Consider the following 17,304-nt stretch of genomic DNA (forward strand, 5'->3'; position numbering starts at 1 on the left):
TGGATTCTGACTTGCCCAGGGTTGTGGGGGGAGCGAGGGGGCGCGGGTCTGTGTGTGGGAAGGCGCTGAGAAAACCAGCCCACCCCGGGCAGCGGGGAAGGGGAAAGAGGGACTGGGAGGGCAGGAGTTGGGGGAGCTGAATTTCTCAAACTCTGTGGTCTGGATTCCAGCGTCAGAGCCCGAGCTGTTTACCTTCTCCCCACCCGACCCTCCAACAACACACCCACATTTTTCCTAAGAATTCTGAGTCCGGAAGGAAGAGAAGAAAACAGGTGTCGGGTAGTCTTGCCCTCCTCCGCGCCCCCACCCGGTTCTCCGATTTCACAGTCGCCCCCACTCACCCCAGGGTAACCCGGCTGGAAGCGCGGGCACAGGCGTGGCAGCCCGCCTCACCCCCGGAACCCCGAGGGCTGGCATACCGAGTGCCTGGTTCTTCGTCGGTAAAACTCTCACCCAAGTGTCGTGTGACTTGAGTAGGTCCCTAAGACACATCAGGAGCTCAGACAGCGCTGGGCGCTACGTCGTCGGTGCTCTGCCCCCTGCGAATGGAGGCGAGGGCCAGGGTCCCCGTGTCGTGCTCCGTCCCCTCCGAGGCGGAGCCAGGCGAGCGACCCTCGCTAAACCTGGGGACACCCGCCTGACCGCCGTCCTCTTCCGCGGATAGGAACTGACAGCCATCTGGGGGCCGATGGCGGCCGCTGTGCAACCCTGGGATGGCTGTGTAGACATTCCCATTTCTCGCATGAGGACACTGAGGCTTCCCTCCAGGGCCAGCACCTCATACGCACGTGCTGATTTCCAAACTCGCCTTCCTCTCATCGCAGTCCGTCTTCTGGAGCCTCACCCGGGGTGCAGGGCGCAGAGTCTGGGGACAGGGGACCACGCACGTTTGCGGGGAGCCCAAGCATGTGCAGGGGCGCTGAGCCCGAACCCCGCGGAGAGGAGGGGCGCCCCCATCCCGCCCCCCCGCTTCCTGCGCGCGGAGGCCGCCCTGCTGATCAGGGGCAGCCCGGGACCAAAGTCCGGGAAGGGCTACCTCGAGGTCCGCAGCCCAGCCAACTGCCCAGCCGTGGGGGCGGCGGGGGGCGGCGGGGGGCGGCGGGGGGCGGCAGGGGGCAGCGGGAGGCGGCAGGGGGCCGGGGGGGGGCGTTGCCTCGCCCTTTGCCCCCACCCAGGGTTGCGGATTCGCTAGGCGGCCAATGGGCGGCTGGGCGGAGCCGCACCCCTTCTACACCCGCCAGGGCAACAGGCTCCAGAGCCGGCTCCCGGGCTACCATGGAGCGTCCCTTGAGGGTGAAGACTTGGGTGGAGGAGAACCGGGCCTCCTTCCTGCCCCCGGTTTGCAACAAGCTCCTGTGAGTCCCACGCACGCTGCCCTCCTCCTGTCTTCTGCCCCCACCTCCCTTCCTCCGTCCGCACCCCTCACCCTCCAGCCCTCCTCACCCCTCACCCCTCACCCTCCAGCCCCCAGCTCCTTCACCCAGGAATTTGAAGAAGGGGCCTGCCATCCTCTTGTGCCTTCGGCGGGGGAGGGGGAGGGCAGGCTGTTCTGGATTCCCCCACCCTCATTTGTTCCTCTTTCGAGACTCTGCCCTGGAGATTTTGACCTTTATTTCTGAAGATGGTTGGGTGACTGAGACTAGTGGAGATACAGATGGCAGGTCACCGCCCTGTCCCCAGGACTTAGAAATAGCTCTCCCACGCCCCCACCCCCCCAGTGATTCTCAGAAGTCTGGGGACTGTGGTTTTAATGATGCCCCAGAATTGCAGTAGAACCTGACGCTAGAGTGTCAAGTCGGAAGGTCACCTCCTGCGGGAGGATCTCGATTTTGTGCCTTCCCCAGGCCCCTCCTTACAAGTGTGCATACACACTCCCACCAGGAGGCACCTAGCCACCACTGCCCACAGCACCCAGCAGGGCCAATAGTGTTCCACACCAGTCTTTCTCCAGCAGACCTGGGGCCTCCTCCGTGGCCCCTTCACCTCCCTCCCCTGCCCTCTACCCCATGGCTGGGCCTCGTGTGCTCCCCAGCTCCTGGTTCACATTGTCATATCTGCAGAACATTCCCGGTGACCTGGCACCCCAAACCACACAGCAGTACTGGCACACGTTGACAAGCCAAAGGCTTAGTCCTCATACTAGCTGCTTAAGGTGGGAATCTAATAGGGACTCTCCCAGTGTCCCACAAGCTAGCATGAGTCCTGGTCTAGACTCCAGACCATGTAAGAGTGTGACTCGCAAGTCCACACCCTTGGTCACCGTGTGGCACTGCCACCACCAGTCACAGCCAAACCCCTACGCCCATCCCAGAGCTTCCTGTATTCTACCACTATTGTGGCCCTCACCCTTTCCTCCTCTTCATCCCTGTGCAGCTGGTTCTCGGTCCCCCAAGGGGCCCCAACCGCATCTCGAATCACTCTGCTCCTCTCCAGCCCTCTGGCCACTGCTCTGCGGCCACCGTTGTCACCACCAGCCTGGGTGGTGTGGGCTGCCCCTGCCTCCAGGCCCCCCCACCCAAGCCTCTGGCTCAGCCCCAATAATAACGGTCACAAAATGCAGGCCCTGCCTTTTGTTCATTCAGCAGGTGTTTGCTGAGCTCTCAGTACATGCCAGACACTGTTCTGGACACTGGAGATACAGCAGAAAACAAGCTGACAGTCCCTTCCTTGGGGAGCTAACATTTGGGTGAGAGGAGGAGGCCAATACATAGAAAAAGAGACACGGAGTGGAGGCAGGCCAGCATAATGGGCCTTTGGACGGAACAGAGCTGTGGCCCCCCACCTCCTGTTGGCTAGGGCTGCCAAGGACAGTCTGCCCCCGGCCTCTCCTAGTTCCTGGGGGCTTGGTGGCAATCTTGACCTTCCTTGGTTTCTGCTGCATCAACCTGATCTCTGTCCTCATTTCACAGGGCACTCTCCCTGTCAGTGTGTTTGGGTCTAAATTCCACCCCCCCCCTTTAAAAAAATTCTTTATTTATCTATTTGAGAGAGAGTGAGAGAGAGAACATGCACAGTGGGGGTGGTACAGAGGGAGAGGGAGAAGCAAACTCTCTGTAGAACAGGGAGCCTGATGTGGGGCTCCATCCCAGGACCCCAGGATCATGACCTGAGCCAAAGGCAGACGCTTATGACTGGACCACCCAGGTTCTCCTATATTTCCCCTTTTACTAAGGATTAGTGTGACTTCACTATGGCTTAACCAGTTACATACGTCTTCGATTACTCGATTTCCAAATTGGATCACATTCTGAGGTCCTGGGGGTAGGACATCAACATATGAATTTGGGGGTGAGGGGGTTACGTGAAACTGTAGTGGGGAGGGGTGAGCAGAAGAAGAGGGACATGGTCTGGCTGAGGTACTCCAGTTAATGGCTGGAAATAGTTATGGAGTGGGCTCATTCAAGAACTTTCCATATGGGGGCGCCTGGGTGGCTCAGTGGGTTAAAGCCTCTGCCTTCAGCTCAGGTCATGATCCCAGGGTCCTGGGATCAAGTCCCGCATTGGGCTTTCTGCTTAGCAGGGAGTCTGCTTCTTCCCCTCTCTGCCTGCCTCTCTGCCTACTTGTGATCTCTGTCTGTCAAATAAATAAATAAAATCTAAAAAAAAAAAAAAAAGTAATTGGAGACCTTGAACAGGACCAGGGATCCTGGTTGATGAAGCGGTAAGTCCCCCACTACTAGGTCAGAGGATGTTGGGGACACACACACAAATCCACTGAGATACAGGTACAAAAAGAGTCTACAGGTATACAAATAGTCTCAGACACACACACACACACACACACGCACGCGCACACACACTTGGATGGGCACAACTATACTGAGATGAGAGGGGAAGGGAGGAAATGTAAAGACTGTAGGGACAACGATACAGAAACAACCCTGTCACCTCTCCCAAGTGTAGCCAGTCTCCTTCCAGGCCCCCCATGGGCCCCTGCACCCCTCCTGTCTTGTCCCGTGAGCTGGTTCAGGACCTCTTCCCCTTTGTCTATTGCAGGCACCAGGAGCAGCTCAAAGTCATGTTTGTCGGGGGCCCCAACATCAGGAAGGACTACCACATTGAGGAGGGTGAGGAGGTACGCCTGCTACTGCCCACTTCTTTAATAGCCTTGGAGGAGGGGGAACTGCCCAAGCAAGAGCCAGAGCCGGTGGACAGGAGGGGTGGGGGGTGGCCAGGTGGCTGATGGATGAAATTCCAGGGCAGAACGGCTGCCTGCACATTGTGGGTGCACAGGGATGGCTCCATCCTCCAGCTCTGTGGGGGAGGCCCTAGGAAAGAGCCCAGGCTCTGTGGGTATGAGAGGGAGGCTCCAGCTGCTGCATATCATTCCTTGGGCATCCTGTGCCAGGTGCGATGGCTTGGTTCCCTCCCCCTCAAATATGAATATGGAAGACTGGCCTCCCAAATGAGCCCCAAATGCTGACAGGGACCTGGGTGCTCTACTCTGGTCTCCGGAGTTGAGTTCTCCGGAGATGTTTGGGACGGAGAGGCTCCCTCCTTATCTAGAGGGCCCAAGACACAGGAGTTCCTGGGGGCTGTTTGATGGAGGGGGAGGGTGGGTGGGGTAATTTGCACTGAATACCCTCTTGTAACTCGGATTTTGAACCATCTCTGTACTTCCCCTAGCCCAAGGTAAATAAACAAAAGTAGGATTAAAAAGAAAAAGGTGGGCCCCTTGAAGGAGGGACATTGGTGGATTTCCAGCTTTCAGGATCTCTGGTGACAAAAGATGATCATGGGGGGCCTGATGCAAGGGTTCAAGGTCCAGAGTCCAGCCTCCACCGCCACCCCAGGCCTCCCAGCCACAGCCAGGGCCTGGAGGAAGCATAGGAGAATCACTCACTCAACAAATATTTACAGAGCACCTAGTTGGGGGTGAAGGGGGCAAGGCAGAGGAGTGAGGACCCCAGGCCAACAGGGAGCAGCCTCCCAGAATAGGCCAGATAACCCCTCACATCTCTCCCAGCCACCAGATTCTCACTGCACCTCACGGGAGACCGTTTTCCTCTGTGGCAAAAATCAGCAGGAATATCCAAAGCCACAGAGAGAAGACCAGGTTGGATAGGGATGGCCACTGAGCACAGTGGTACACTAGACTGGTTTCAGCTTTCTCTGCTTGCCTCAGTCAACCGTAGGCCCCTCCGCTTGCCTTCCAGAGGCTTCCACTCTGTTAGCCCTGGTGTCAGTGCCCACCTTTCCTGTCTCATTCCCTCTTTCCTTCCCTTGGCCCCGAGCGTCTCTGCCCCACACCCCACTTTTGGGCCTCCCCAAGCTTGTCTGGTAGTGTGGATGGGTGTCTGTCCACTGAGGGGCCCAGGCCAAGCAGTGACTCAGCTGGTGGCTGACAGATGAGGAGGGCTGGTCTGAGCAGGTAGGTGGTCCCTCTCAGGAAAGACAGATACTCAGGTGGCTGGGAGGAATTTGACTAGAAGTGGGTTTGTGCCCCTGTAAGGCCTTGGAGGCCAGATTTAATTTAACATCTGCCTGAGCTGGGATATAGTTCGTCTGGCGGCTCCAGCGCTCCAGTCTGTAGCACGTGTCAGGGGAGGCTGGGGCCTCAAAGCTGGAGTGACAGAACTGCTCATAAAGGCCTTCAGGAAGTTTCTCGGGTGTTCAGATCAGAACTCAGGCCAAGCACCTGGAAGAGGAAGGAGGCAGGGACAGAGCCTGACTGCTGTCCTGTCCCATAGGTGTTCTACCAGCTAGAGGGCGACATGGTTCTCCAGGTCCTGGAGCGAGGGAAACACCGGGCTGTGACCATTCGGCAGGGAGAGGTGAGCCGGGGCTCCAAGGAGCAGGAACCCAAGGTCCTCTTGTGCTGGCTTTGGGAGCTCTGGCTTTGGGAGTGTGTCCTCCCTGCCTTGTCCTGCCTCCCTTCCCAGACCTTGGGCTTTTCCTCCTGTGAGCTGCCCATCTTCAGCAAGGCCTCCGCTCCGGGCTGGAGGCTTGAAGAGAGGGGGGGGGGCGTTGCTGGACCCCGTGGGCCAGCGGGGGAGGCCATTACAGGGGGAGCGCCCAGGTCTCCAGAGGGGGTTGCTGCCTTGCGACACCTTGTCTCCCCCACTGCAGATATTCCTGCTTCCCGCCGGGGTACCCCACTCTCCACAGAGGTTTGCCAACACCGTGGGACTGGTCATTGAACGGACACGGCTGCAAACGGAGCTGGATGGGCTCAGGTAAATGGGCCTCGTCCAGGCATCCAGGGCGGAGATGGGGGCAAGCAGCAGAGGAAAGACCCTAGATAGACTCGGGGAAGTGCTTGCTGACCACGGAGAGGGTTAGAAGCAGTGCAGATCCTGTGTTTGCTGGCTCACGGGATGAGTTAGAGGCAGTGGGAGAGGGAGTCTGATGATGGGGGTTAGGAAAGATGTCCTCTGTGACCCCCTGGGAGCCCACTCAGCCTGAAGACCAGAACCTGCGCTTCCCGCACCGAGGTCTTCGGGGGGTTGGGGGTAGGGGGGATGCCAAAGTCAGCCCTTCCTTCCTGGCGTGGGCGGCCAGGAACACTGCCACTCCTCCCAGCGATGCCCTCCTTCAGCCTCGGCTTGTTTCTGTTCCCCCAACTCATTTCACAGCCAGGGCTGACATGCATATGACACTGGCTAGGGCCTCCGATAGATGCTTGAGGTGTATCTATCCATCTCACCCGCCCGGAGATCCTGAGAGGCAGGGGCTGCTGTCATCTCCACTTTACAGATAAGAAGACTGGGCACAGGAGCGCTTGGGTGTCTCAGTGGGTTAAGCCTCTGTCTTCGGCTCAGGTCATGATCCCAGGGTCCTGGGATCGAGCCCCACATCCGGCTCTCTGCTCAGCGGTGAGCCTGCTTCCACCTCTATCTCTGCCTGCCTCTCTGCCTATTTGTGACCTCTCTCTGTCAAATAAATAAATAAAATCTTAAAAAAAAAAAAAAAAGAAGGGGCGCCTGGGTGGCTCAGTGGGTTAAAGCCTCTCCCTTCGGCTCAGGTCATGATCCCAGGGTCCTGGGATCAAGCCCCGCATCAGGCTCTTTGCTTGACGGGGAGCCTGCTTCCTCCTCTCTCTCTGCCTGCCTCTCTGCCTACTTGAAGAGGGGGGGGCGATCTCTGTCTGTCAAATAAATAAATAAAATCTTCTTAAAAAAAAGAAGAAGAAGAAGAAGAGTGGACACAGGGGAGTTGAGTTTGCTAGAAGGCAGCAGAGCGGGCATTACAGAGAAATAGGAAATTAGGGTCAGGTCAATCTAGATAAGACTGTGAGTCAGCACAGAGGAGGAGACAAACACTGGGGTGGGGTGGGGGGCAGCCACTCTTTCCAGAGCTGAGCTCCCAGTGGGCGCCAGTCAGTCACCCATCTATTATCTGATGCAGCCTGTGGTTCTGAGGGACACAGGTTTTTCCAAAAGCTAAACTATTTTTCTGTATTTTTTTAAATAAGAAAATGACACTTTCTCCCCAAGTTCCTGAGATTGGGATCCTTTGCCCCCCATCTCCTGTTACAATGGTATTTTTTATTTATTTTTTTTTTAATTTTTTTTTTTAAAGATTTTATTATTTATTTGACAGAGAGAGATCACAAGTAGGCAGAGAGGCAGGCAGAGAGAGAGAGAGGAGGAAGCAGGCTCCCTGCTTAGCAGAGAGCCCGATGCGGGACTCGATCCCAGGACCCTGAGATCATGACCTGAGCCGAAGGCAGCGACCCAACCCACTGAGCCACCCAGGCGCCCCCACAATGGTATTTTTTAATACTACCCCCCCTTTTTTTAATTTTTTATTTGACAGAGAGAGATCACAAGTAGGCAGAGAGGCAGGCAGAGAGAGAGAGAGGAGGAAGCAGGCTCCCCGCGGAGCAGAGAGCCCGATGCAGGGCTCCATCCCAGTACTCTGAGATCATGACCTGAGCCGAAGGCAGCGGCTTAACCCACTGAGCCACCCAGGCACCCAATACTCCTCCCCCTTTTTAAAAGATTTTATTTATTTATTTGACAGACAGAGATCCCAAGTAGGCAGCGAGGCAGGCAGGGAGAGTGGAAGGGAAGCATGTTCCCTGCTGAGCAGAGAGCCCGATGCAGGGTGGGGCTCTATCCCAGGATCCTGGGAGCATAACCTGAGCTGAAGGCAGAGGCTTTAACCCACTGAGCCACCCAGGTGCCCCACTTCCCCTTTTTCTAATCAGCCAAGTCCTACACATTCAGGCTTGAAGTCAGGAAAAGTAAAAGGAGGCAAGAAAACAAAGTTAAAACTTTTTCAGGAAGAGGGAAAATGTTATGGAATGTGAATGATGTCTCCGTAACACCAAATGGACAATAATAAAGAGAAAACAAACAAACAAACAAACCTGTCGTCAGTTAAACCTCACAAAGCTGTTCACCTTCTGTCTTGCCTCTTTCATATCTACACCTTTCAGCATTGCAGTCTTAGCAAGCATGGGGTTGAGTTTTGATTTTGTTACTTAAGAAACTCATAAGCCTTCTTTATACCATTCAATGCTTTTCAAAAACACAATGATATATTAACCAACTGTTACAGCAACAGAGGTCTGTCCTTTGATTCCAAAAGACATCTTTCACCGGGCTTTATGAAAGAAGTCTTTAGTGACAGAGTGGATAGTGTCCTCAATAACATTTTTAAAATTATTTGTTTATTTATTTGAGAGAGAGAGCGAGCTTGCACTCATGCGAGTTGGGGAAGAGGCAAAGAGAGAGAGACAGACTCCACACTGAGCACAGAGCCAAATGCAGGGCCCTATCTCCCCAACCCTGAGATCATGACCTGAGCTAAAATCAAGAGCCGGTTGATTCAGTCGGGTGACTGAACCACGCAGGCACCCCATCTTCAATAACATTTTTACAATAAGAGATTTCATCTTCCTGTTTTGAATTTTTTTTTTTTTTTTTTAGACTTTATTTTTTAAGGGAAGCTTGGGTGGCTCAGTGGGTTAAGTGTCTGCCTTCGGCTCAGGTCATGATCCTGAAGTCCTAGGATCAATTCCTGCATGGGGCTCCCAGCTCAGTGGCAAGTCTGCTCCTCCCCCTGTTCCTCCCTCTGTTCTTCCCCCTGCTCCTCCCCTGCTTCTGCTGTGCTCCCTCACTCTCTCTTTCAAATGGAAAAATAAAGTCTTAAGAAAAAAAAAAAAAAAAGCTAGGGGCTCAGCATTCAAATGCTACTCTGAAGGCAAGATTTCTGGTGGCCAGCTCCAGCCCAGGATTGAAGGTAAGATGAGCTCTGTGTCTATAAACCATGTCCCATAAGCAAGACCACTTCTCTTTCTCAGGAGGAGCTGGAAAGGACGAACCAGGCCTGGCCCTGGGAGTAGTAGAGCCTGAGAATTAGACATTAGGTCAACAAAAGCACAGCACACACCAGGGGCCTGAGGCACGACCGCCATCAGCCAGCGGAGGAGCACACTGAGCCTGTCTGAGGCTTGGTGGACTGGTCTTGGAGAGGCTAGGTGTACACGTACGTGGTCTTGCCTCTGGAAAAGAGGCCCAGCCCTTTGCTCCAATTCTCAAAGGCATCCATGACCCCAAGAACACCTCATCCGGGGGTATCTCCTGCATGTCGGTTCCATAAGGTTCCATGCACTCTGATCTAGAGCTGTAGCTGATCTAGACTCCCCAGCCACAGGCCCTGTATTCAGGATCAGCTTCAGCTTCCTGTCTGGGAAAATGAAGACCCTTGTTATTGATGTTGTCTGTGTTTCTAAGACTGCCTCGAGTCTGTCCAGTTCCTGCCACTTACAGGCTGTGGAATCCCTGCCAAGTTACCCACCTTCTCCGAGCCCCAGAGTTCTAGCATCTTAAATGGTCAAACTTGGGCAATCAGGAATGCAAATAGATTCGATAATAGCCACTGCTCCCCCCACTCTCCACCCCGCCACCAGACTTTGGGGCATATAATGCTTCTGGGAGAGCCAGGGGTGGGCGAGTGAGCATCAGCCACTAGGTTGTGCAAACGGGGTGAAGAAGCATCCAGCTCTGGAGGCCAGGGTTAGCCATTGTCCAGACCTCCACAGGTAGCTCCCCCCCCCCCCCCAGGCTGCCCAGGTGGGGAGCTGGGTTACCTGTCCTTTGCTCTGGCAGGTACTATGTGGAGGACACTACGGACGTCCTGTTCGAGAAGTGGTTCTACTGCGAGGACCTTGGCACACAGTTGGCTCCCATCATCCAGGAGTGAGCCCTCAGCCCAGTCCCCGCCCCTTGTTCTCTGAGGCCCCTTGCTCTGACCCACCCAGCAGTCCCCACCGCGCTGGAGCCAGCGTGCCTGGGGTGTCGGGGGAGGGGGATGTCTGCCTCTTCCAGAGGGGAGGGCCTGGGCTGGTAAGGGAGGGGAGGGTGGACCTACATGGAATTGTATAGGGACCGGATGAGTGTGTGGGCTCCTGCACCCGAGAGCATATGAGTGTGTGTGTATCTGTGTGTCTCCCTGGACTGCTCATTCGGGAATGCTGGCCACTTGTCCTCCCCCTTTCTCCCTGCAGGTTCTTCAGCTCTGAGCAATACAAAACAGGAAAGCCCATCCCTGGTGAGCCCCCTGGGAACTGCCTTTCTCCCTTCTCTGCTTTCCCAGAGTAGAATGGGTCTTGCCTCAGAATACCAGTCTCCTTTTGAGTACTCTTGCCAGTACTAAAGGCATGAGATGATGGCCCCAAATAGTGTCCCCCATGTGGCTGCTTGGTCCTCAAGCTGGATCCAGAGCCCATTCTGGTGACTCAGAGCTGAGACCCCTGGGCCTGCAGGGGTTCTGGGCAGGGCGTGCCGGAGGCCACTGACATAGCTCTGCTGTGGGTGCAGACCAGCTGCGACAGAAACCACCATTCCTCCTGAGCACGCGATCTGTCATGGAGCCCATGTCCCTGGAGGCCTGGCTGGATGGGCACCGCAGGCAGCTGCAGGCAGGCACACCCCTCAGCCTGTTTGGGGACTCCTTTGAGACACAGGTAATGAGGCCCTGTGCCACCCAGGGCATCTACCCAGCAGCCCTGGGAAATGGGAACTAATCACCCACACATACACACGAGCGCGCGCGCGCGCACACACACACACACACAGAGTTTCAGAAGTTGTGACATAAACAAAGGCCTTCCTGTTTCCTCCCTGACTCAGAGAGTGACGGCTCTGTGAGGAGTGGAGGCTACACGGTCTCAAGTCTTTCTTTGCCTTCAGAGTAGGGGGTTGCCCCATCCACTGACTGATTCCTAGGGGCCTAGTGTTATCTTTCTACTAGGAATTCCTGAACTTTTGGACAGTCTCAGCCTGGGGGGCCAGATGGAAGAGAAGTGCCTGGGGATGGAGAGAGGCAGAGACAGACCCACCCAAATAAAGCTGCCTTTCTTTCATTCAACATTTATTGAATGGCTATTATGATTCAGGCTTTGGTAGAAAAAAAGATAAGAGTCACTGCCTCAAAGAGTGTATGGTCTGATAAACAGACAAGTTAATCAAAAATTACCACAATCAGGTGATATGTTATTTGGTAGAGAAGCTTCAGGAAGCCATAGGACAATGAAGGACAAACCCAGGCTGGAGGGAAGTCAGGAAAGACTTCCTGGAGGAGGTGATGTGTAAGCTACATTTTTTTAAAGCAAATATAGGAGCTTGTCAAAGGAAGAAAGGGAGGCTGAGAGAGCATTACCAGTAAGGGAGAAGCATAGGTAAAGGTGTAGAAGCTTGAAATAGCCTGGCACTGCTAGGGGAATGAGGGCTGCAGGCACCAGGACTGGATGCCAGGAGGAGCAGGCAGTGCCCAGGTCCTATCAGGTATCCTGGGCTAGACAAGGTGCCAGGCTTGGGCTTGCTTGGGCTTTATAATTTGCCCCTGGCACATCCCTCGCAGTTTGGATCAGACACCCTCGTGGAGGGAAGCTCCCTGGGTGCACACCTGCCCCGAAAGTTATGGCCTGCAAGCAGACGCACACCACGAAGCCCCTCCCAGCCCATCACGGCAATGGCATTTGCTACCAAGCTGGCCTCACGGTCCTGCCTTCTGCCTCATGCACACGCCTGCTTCCCCCCTGCTTCAGTTTATGCCAAAAGAATATCTACTGAGTCCTGCTCTGGGCCAGCAGGAGCAAGGCTTGCCCAGTAGCCGCCAGGCTGATGCAGGTCAAAGAGGCTGGTCCCCTCCCCTCTCCTCCTCCTCAGGCCAGAATCTCATGGAAGAAGGCAGGTGGGCCCTGTTTGTGGAACTATGTGTGTGATATGTGAGTCCACATTAAGCCGTGTGTGCATGAGTGCCTGGGTGCCGAGTGTACCCTGGCAGTCAGGCCTTCATACGGGTCAGCAGTTGTGGGGATGGGCAGCTGAGGAATCCGATGTGCACGTGTATGTGTGAAGGGCAAGCTGGCGTGATCCTGGACAGCAGGTAGGCAGCACTTTTCCTTGTGGAGGCAGTGGGGAGGCCCTCGGCCTGGCAGCCTTCCTCTCTAAGTCCTGGTCTAGACTCTAAACATGAAGATAAGGCTATGCCTGTTGCTGTGGGCCCAGTCTGGGGAGCAGGTTCAAGGCCATCTCCTGTGTGGGGCAGAAGCACCAGAAAGATGTGTGTTGCTTCCTGCCAGGTGATTGTCCATGGACAAGGCAGCAGCAAGGGCCCGAGACAGGACGTGGATGTGTGGCTGTGGCAATTGGCAAGTGGGGCCCCTGACGGTGGGGTGAAGGGGGGGGGATGACATCCTGACATCCTCTCGCCCCCGGGGACCAGGCTGCTGCTGGGCCTTGGATGCCCAGAACCAGAAATGGCTCCCAGGGCCTCCCTGCCAAGGCAGACTCAGGGACACCTAGATAGGTGTCGAGGCCCAACGGCCTCCATTCCTGTTCTCCTGCTCCTCGTTCCCAGGAAGGTTCCTCTGTGGTGACAATGGGGGACGAGCACCTGAGCCTGGCCCCGGATGACAGCCTTCTGGTGCCAGCTGGGAATGCGTGAGTACATGGGAGGACTTTGCCCTCAAGCTGCGGGACCATCCTCCTTCCCCTGGGATGCTCAGGACCCACCTGTCTGACCCCCACCCACCTGTGTCTCCGCAGGTACACCTGGGACCGAGGACGGGACTCTGTGGCCCTGGCTGTGACCCAGGACCCCGCCCGCAAGAAGCCCCTGGGCTGATCCTCTGGTTGCTGCCCCCCAAGGAGCCACAGTGCCTCCCTCCCCCACCCAATTCCCCTCTCTGCTTCTGCGTGTACTGCTGCCGAGATACTGCGTGTCCCTGGAGCAGGGTCCTGGACACTGCCATCCAGACTCCTCCTCCTCTCAGCCAGGCTCTTGGGGGGACAGTCATACCCCTTCTCTTCTATCATTCCTCTGCCCACTGCCCTACATAGTCTGCTCCATGATTGAGGCCGGGCTGCCTCTCCATCCCTCTGTCCTCCCAGGCTCAGGACAGCACTCGCCTGCCACCCCGAGGGCCCTCAATAAAGGCTTCCTGGTGGACAAGTGCCTGTATGTCTGCAAGCACACGGGCTATCATTGATGGCCGCCCCCTGTGCTCCTGAGACTGTGTCTGTCTGTCTGATGTGTGGGGGGCACCAGGTGAAGTAGGTGTATGGACAGTCTGTTAGTGTGTGTTCTTACTTGTAAAGGGGCTCACTTCACTGTGTGTGTGGCCCATCCATTCAGTTCTGGGGCTCGTCCCGGGGACATAGCTCTTATTGTCCCTCTGCCTCTTAGTCTTTCCCACTTATTTTCAGATGACTTTTAAAAACAGCATCTGTTGGGTTTTTTCCTCTCTAGTAACAAGTGATGTATACTAATTGTAGAAAGCAAAAATACTTAAAAACACAGGATCCACCACCTGGAGTAAACCACAGTTAACACATGACGGTCATGGTAACCAAAGTGATATCAGGAACTTGGCAGTGGGCCGGTATCTGCTCCCCGGCTATGTACAGGCACCATGTCCAAAGACCCAGAAGGCTCCTGGGTGCTCTGCAGGGTTCTGGAGTGCTGGGAACCCTAGAAGCAGCTGTGGGTAGAGACAAAACCCAGAACCTACAGCAGAGATCAGAACTCAGTTTCCTGGGACTTCAGCGAGAAATCCAGAAGGGGTTGCGGGTGGCGTAAGTGAAGTGGGATCTAGATGGAACAGGTTCCTGGTGAGAGAGTCATAGCTTCCTCAAACAGGGGGTCTCAACCCTGCCTGCCCCCACTGCGGCCTGGCAGCCCACTCCTTGGATTCACTATGCTGCAGGGCAGATGGGAACCTGGCTTTGCTGAAAAGGGTTTCCACCCCCGAGGAATGTCAGAGACTGTGCCCATCTCTACCTCTAAGGCTTTCCTCTCCCACAGGCCAAGAAGAAACACTGCTGCCTCCCCCTACAAACTCATACAGTCCAGGAGGTGAAGGCAGAGGCTGGCGTGACCATGGGCTACAGCACAGCCTTGCACTCTGCAGGAACTGAGGAGAGGACATGGGGAATGTCCCAAGGATGTCCCCTGCACAGAGCCAGGGGGCTAGGAGAAGACAAGCTTTCCCCTAGTGCCCAGGGCAAACCTACTCTGAGAAAATAATGCAAATTAGATCTGTTTTTCTGAACATTGACTCCGTGCTAGGGAACTCCCTAAGAGGTTTAGCAAACAAGCAGCTCTGGTTCTAAACAAGGCCTGTCTGCATTCAAGGCTCAGGCCACCTGGCACCCCTTGGTCACAGCCTATTTGAGCCCGTCTACCTCAGCCTTGGCCAGATGGGAGCCTGGGACAGAGGAGAGAGGGACCTGGAGGCTTTGAGAGAGAGAGGCCAACAGCCACTGTGTCTGAAAGCCCTGAGGCCTTGGCCGAGTGGGCGTGCCTAGCCCACTGCTGACCGCAGCCAGACGGCCAGGGCAGGCATCTAGAACCACAGCCTCCCTTGGCCCTGTCCCAGGTCATGAGGAGCCTGAGGCCCCAGGCACCCCTGCGAACACCATGCAGAGGTAGAACAGGACTTGCGCCTTGCCTGAGGACAGCTCTGGCCTCTACTGCCCCGTCTGTGGTGAATGCAGAGTCAGGATGGCATGGGGCACACAGTGGACAGGGCATCTTGAAGGCTTACTGTATTGTTCTGTCTGGGGGAGGAGCCCCAGGTCCCAGGGCAGGAGAAACTGGCAGGGGAGCCCTCTGCGTGTAGGAGGTAGTTCATAGGGTACAAGGACTTTGGACACTCTGGAATCGGGGATCGTGGGGTACAAACAGGCTTATTCCACAAGGCCATGAGCATGTGGTCAAGGTATCAGCTAGACTCCCCACCTCCCTCTCCAGAAACAACATCCTGTTGGCACCACACTCCCTGCTGCCGGAGCTGATGGGGACAGGGAGGCAGCTATCCAGTCTGTACAGATAATGGGGGGGTGGGGTGCAGGGTGGTCTGCGTGAATCTGAGAGCCATGGGTTGCCAGGACCAGCTCTGGCCTTCAGGCAAGCAAACGTCTGAGCCCTCAAGGCTGCAGACACTCTTCTCCTCCTCACCCCAGCTGGGCCTTCCTCCCACGTCAGGGTCTCCCTGGGCTTCTGTCTCACCCTTACTGAGCCCTGCTCTCTTCCCCATGCCAGGGGTGGCCCAGACTCCCCACCCTTCTTCAGAGAACTTGCAGCCAGGTCACTTGGTGTGGGGGGAGGGGGAGAGGAGGGAAGGCTACAGAGTTCCGCTTTGGCTGGGTGTCTCTCAGTGGCCACAAGGGTGCTGATGAGAACACCAGGATATTGAGTCATCGTGGTGGCCAGCGGGCAGTGAACATCGTTCCTCCTGCCCCAAACACTCTCTCAGGGGTAGAAAGCATAGAGACTTCTCTCAGGTCCATGGCCCAAGCAGCCCATGGAATCTCACAACCTGAGCTCTTCCCCTCCCCTCCTTTCTCTCCCTCCTTCGGCTCTCCCTGGCTCCCTCCTCACCTCCCTCCCTCCCACCCTCTCCTCCTCTCCTTGGGCCTTCACCACAGATTCAGGCGCTGCAGGAGAGGCCTCAGGTTCCTGCTTCCCAGCCTCCTCCCTGACCGTGTCCGCCTTCCTGGCACCGATCCTGGGTATAGAGTTTGTCCTGGGGCTGGCAGGGAACAGCTTGGCGCTCTTCATCTTCTGCTTCCGCACGCGGCCCTGGATGTCGAACACAGTGCTCCTGGTCAGCCTGGTGGTGGCCGACTTTCTCCTGATCGTCAACCTGCCCTTTCGTGTGGATTACTACTTCCTGCACGAGCGCTGGCGTTTCGGGGCCACCGTCTGCAAGCTCAACCTCTTCATGCTGTCCACCAACCGCTCAGCCAGCGTGGTCTTCCTCACGGCCATCGCCCTCCACCGCTACCTGAAGGTGGTGCGGCCCCACCACGCGCTGAGCCGGGCCTCCGTGAGGGCGGTCACCTGGGTGGCCGGGGGGCTCTGGGCCAGCATCCTGCTCCTCAACGGACACCTGCTCCTGGCCGCCTATCCCGATGGCTCCTGCCTCAGCTACAGGCTGGGGGTCAAGCCCTCGGCTTTGCTCCGCTGGCACCAGGCCCTGTTCGTGCTGGAGTTCTTCCTACCACTGGCACTCATCGTATTTGCCATCGTGAGCATCGGGCTCAAGATCCAACGTCGTGGCCTTGGGGGGCAGGCGGGCCCGCGGAGAGCTGTGCGCGTGCTGGCCGTGGTGGTGACTGTCTACACAGTCTGCTTCTTGCCCAGTGTTGTCTTCGGCATGGCTTCCTTAGTGGCCTTCCGCCTGGGTGCCTGCCCCGCCCTTGACCTCTGCACGCAGCTCTTCCATGGCTCCCTGGCCTTCACCTACCTCAACAGCGCCCTAGACCCTGTGCTCTACTGCTTCTCGAGCCCTAGCTTCCTCCGCCAGGTCCGGGCCCTGCTGGGCCTCACCGAGGGCCGGCAGGGCTCAGCCAGTGACGAGAGTTCCTACCAGCCATCTGCCCGGCGCCGGGAGGCCACTCGGAAGATGCAGGCTGTGGAGAAACTGTAGACCGAGGTCTCGCTGGAGGGCCTGCTCAAGTAAGAAGGTCCCTTTCGGGACTAGGGGTTCCCCAGGCTGCAAGAGGAAGGACGGCTGGGCTCTGACCTGGAGGGAGAAAGTTGCCAGCATAAGGTGCCTCAACCAACTGGATGTTGGCAGGAGCCAGGTGGGTGGCAGGGGAAGGAAAGGGTCTCGACCTTCCAGAGCAGTGTGTCCCAGATGACATCCCCAGAGTGCAGGAAAGAGACTGATGGCGGGTGGAGACAAGACAGAGGCTGTAGCAGCTCCCCTCCAGACAAAGGGCCATACGGCTGCCCAGTCCAGGGGGAAAGCACAAGTCTTGCTTTGGAGGTTGGACAGTGCACATTTTTGTCATCTCCAGCTTGTCCCTTTCAATGCTAATAAACTGCCTTTTGAAAATGCAA

The 17,304-nt window shown here is 56.3% G+C and overlaps 2 protein-coding genes across 2 annotated transcripts; both read left to right on the plus strand.

The window, feature by feature from the left end:
• Positions 1-1,196: 1,196 nt before the first annotated feature.
• Positions 1,197-13,407, plus strand: HAAO (3-hydroxyanthranilate 3,4-dioxygenase). The gene is made up of 10 exons (XM_059134627.1): positions 1,197-1,355; positions 3,997-4,075; positions 5,691-5,774; positions 6,070-6,176; positions 10,059-10,148; positions 10,457-10,500; positions 10,770-10,915; positions 12,536-12,608; positions 12,818-12,896; positions 13,002-13,407. Exons 1-10 carry the CDS (start codon positions 1,276-1,278, stop codon positions 13,078-13,080), a joined length of 861 nt encoding a protein of 286 aa, XP_058990610.1. The 5' UTR covers positions 1,197-1,275; the 3' UTR covers positions 13,081-13,407.
• Positions 13,408-15,567: 2,160 nt separating this feature from the next.
• On the plus strand, positions 15,568-17,304 carry OXER1 (oxoeicosanoid receptor 1). The gene has a single exon (XM_059134629.1). It carries the CDS (start codon positions 15,761-15,763, stop codon positions 16,886-16,888), a length of 1,128 nt encoding a protein of 375 aa, XP_058990612.1. The 5' UTR covers positions 15,568-15,760; the 3' UTR covers positions 16,889-17,304.

The sequence above is a fragment of the Mustela lutreola genome, chromosome 9 (genome assembly GCF_030435805.1).
Source record: "Mustela lutreola isolate mMusLut2 chromosome 9, mMusLut2.pri, whole genome shotgun sequence".
NCBI classification, from domain to species: domain Eukaryota; kingdom Metazoa; phylum Chordata; class Mammalia; order Carnivora; family Mustelidae; genus Mustela; species Mustela lutreola.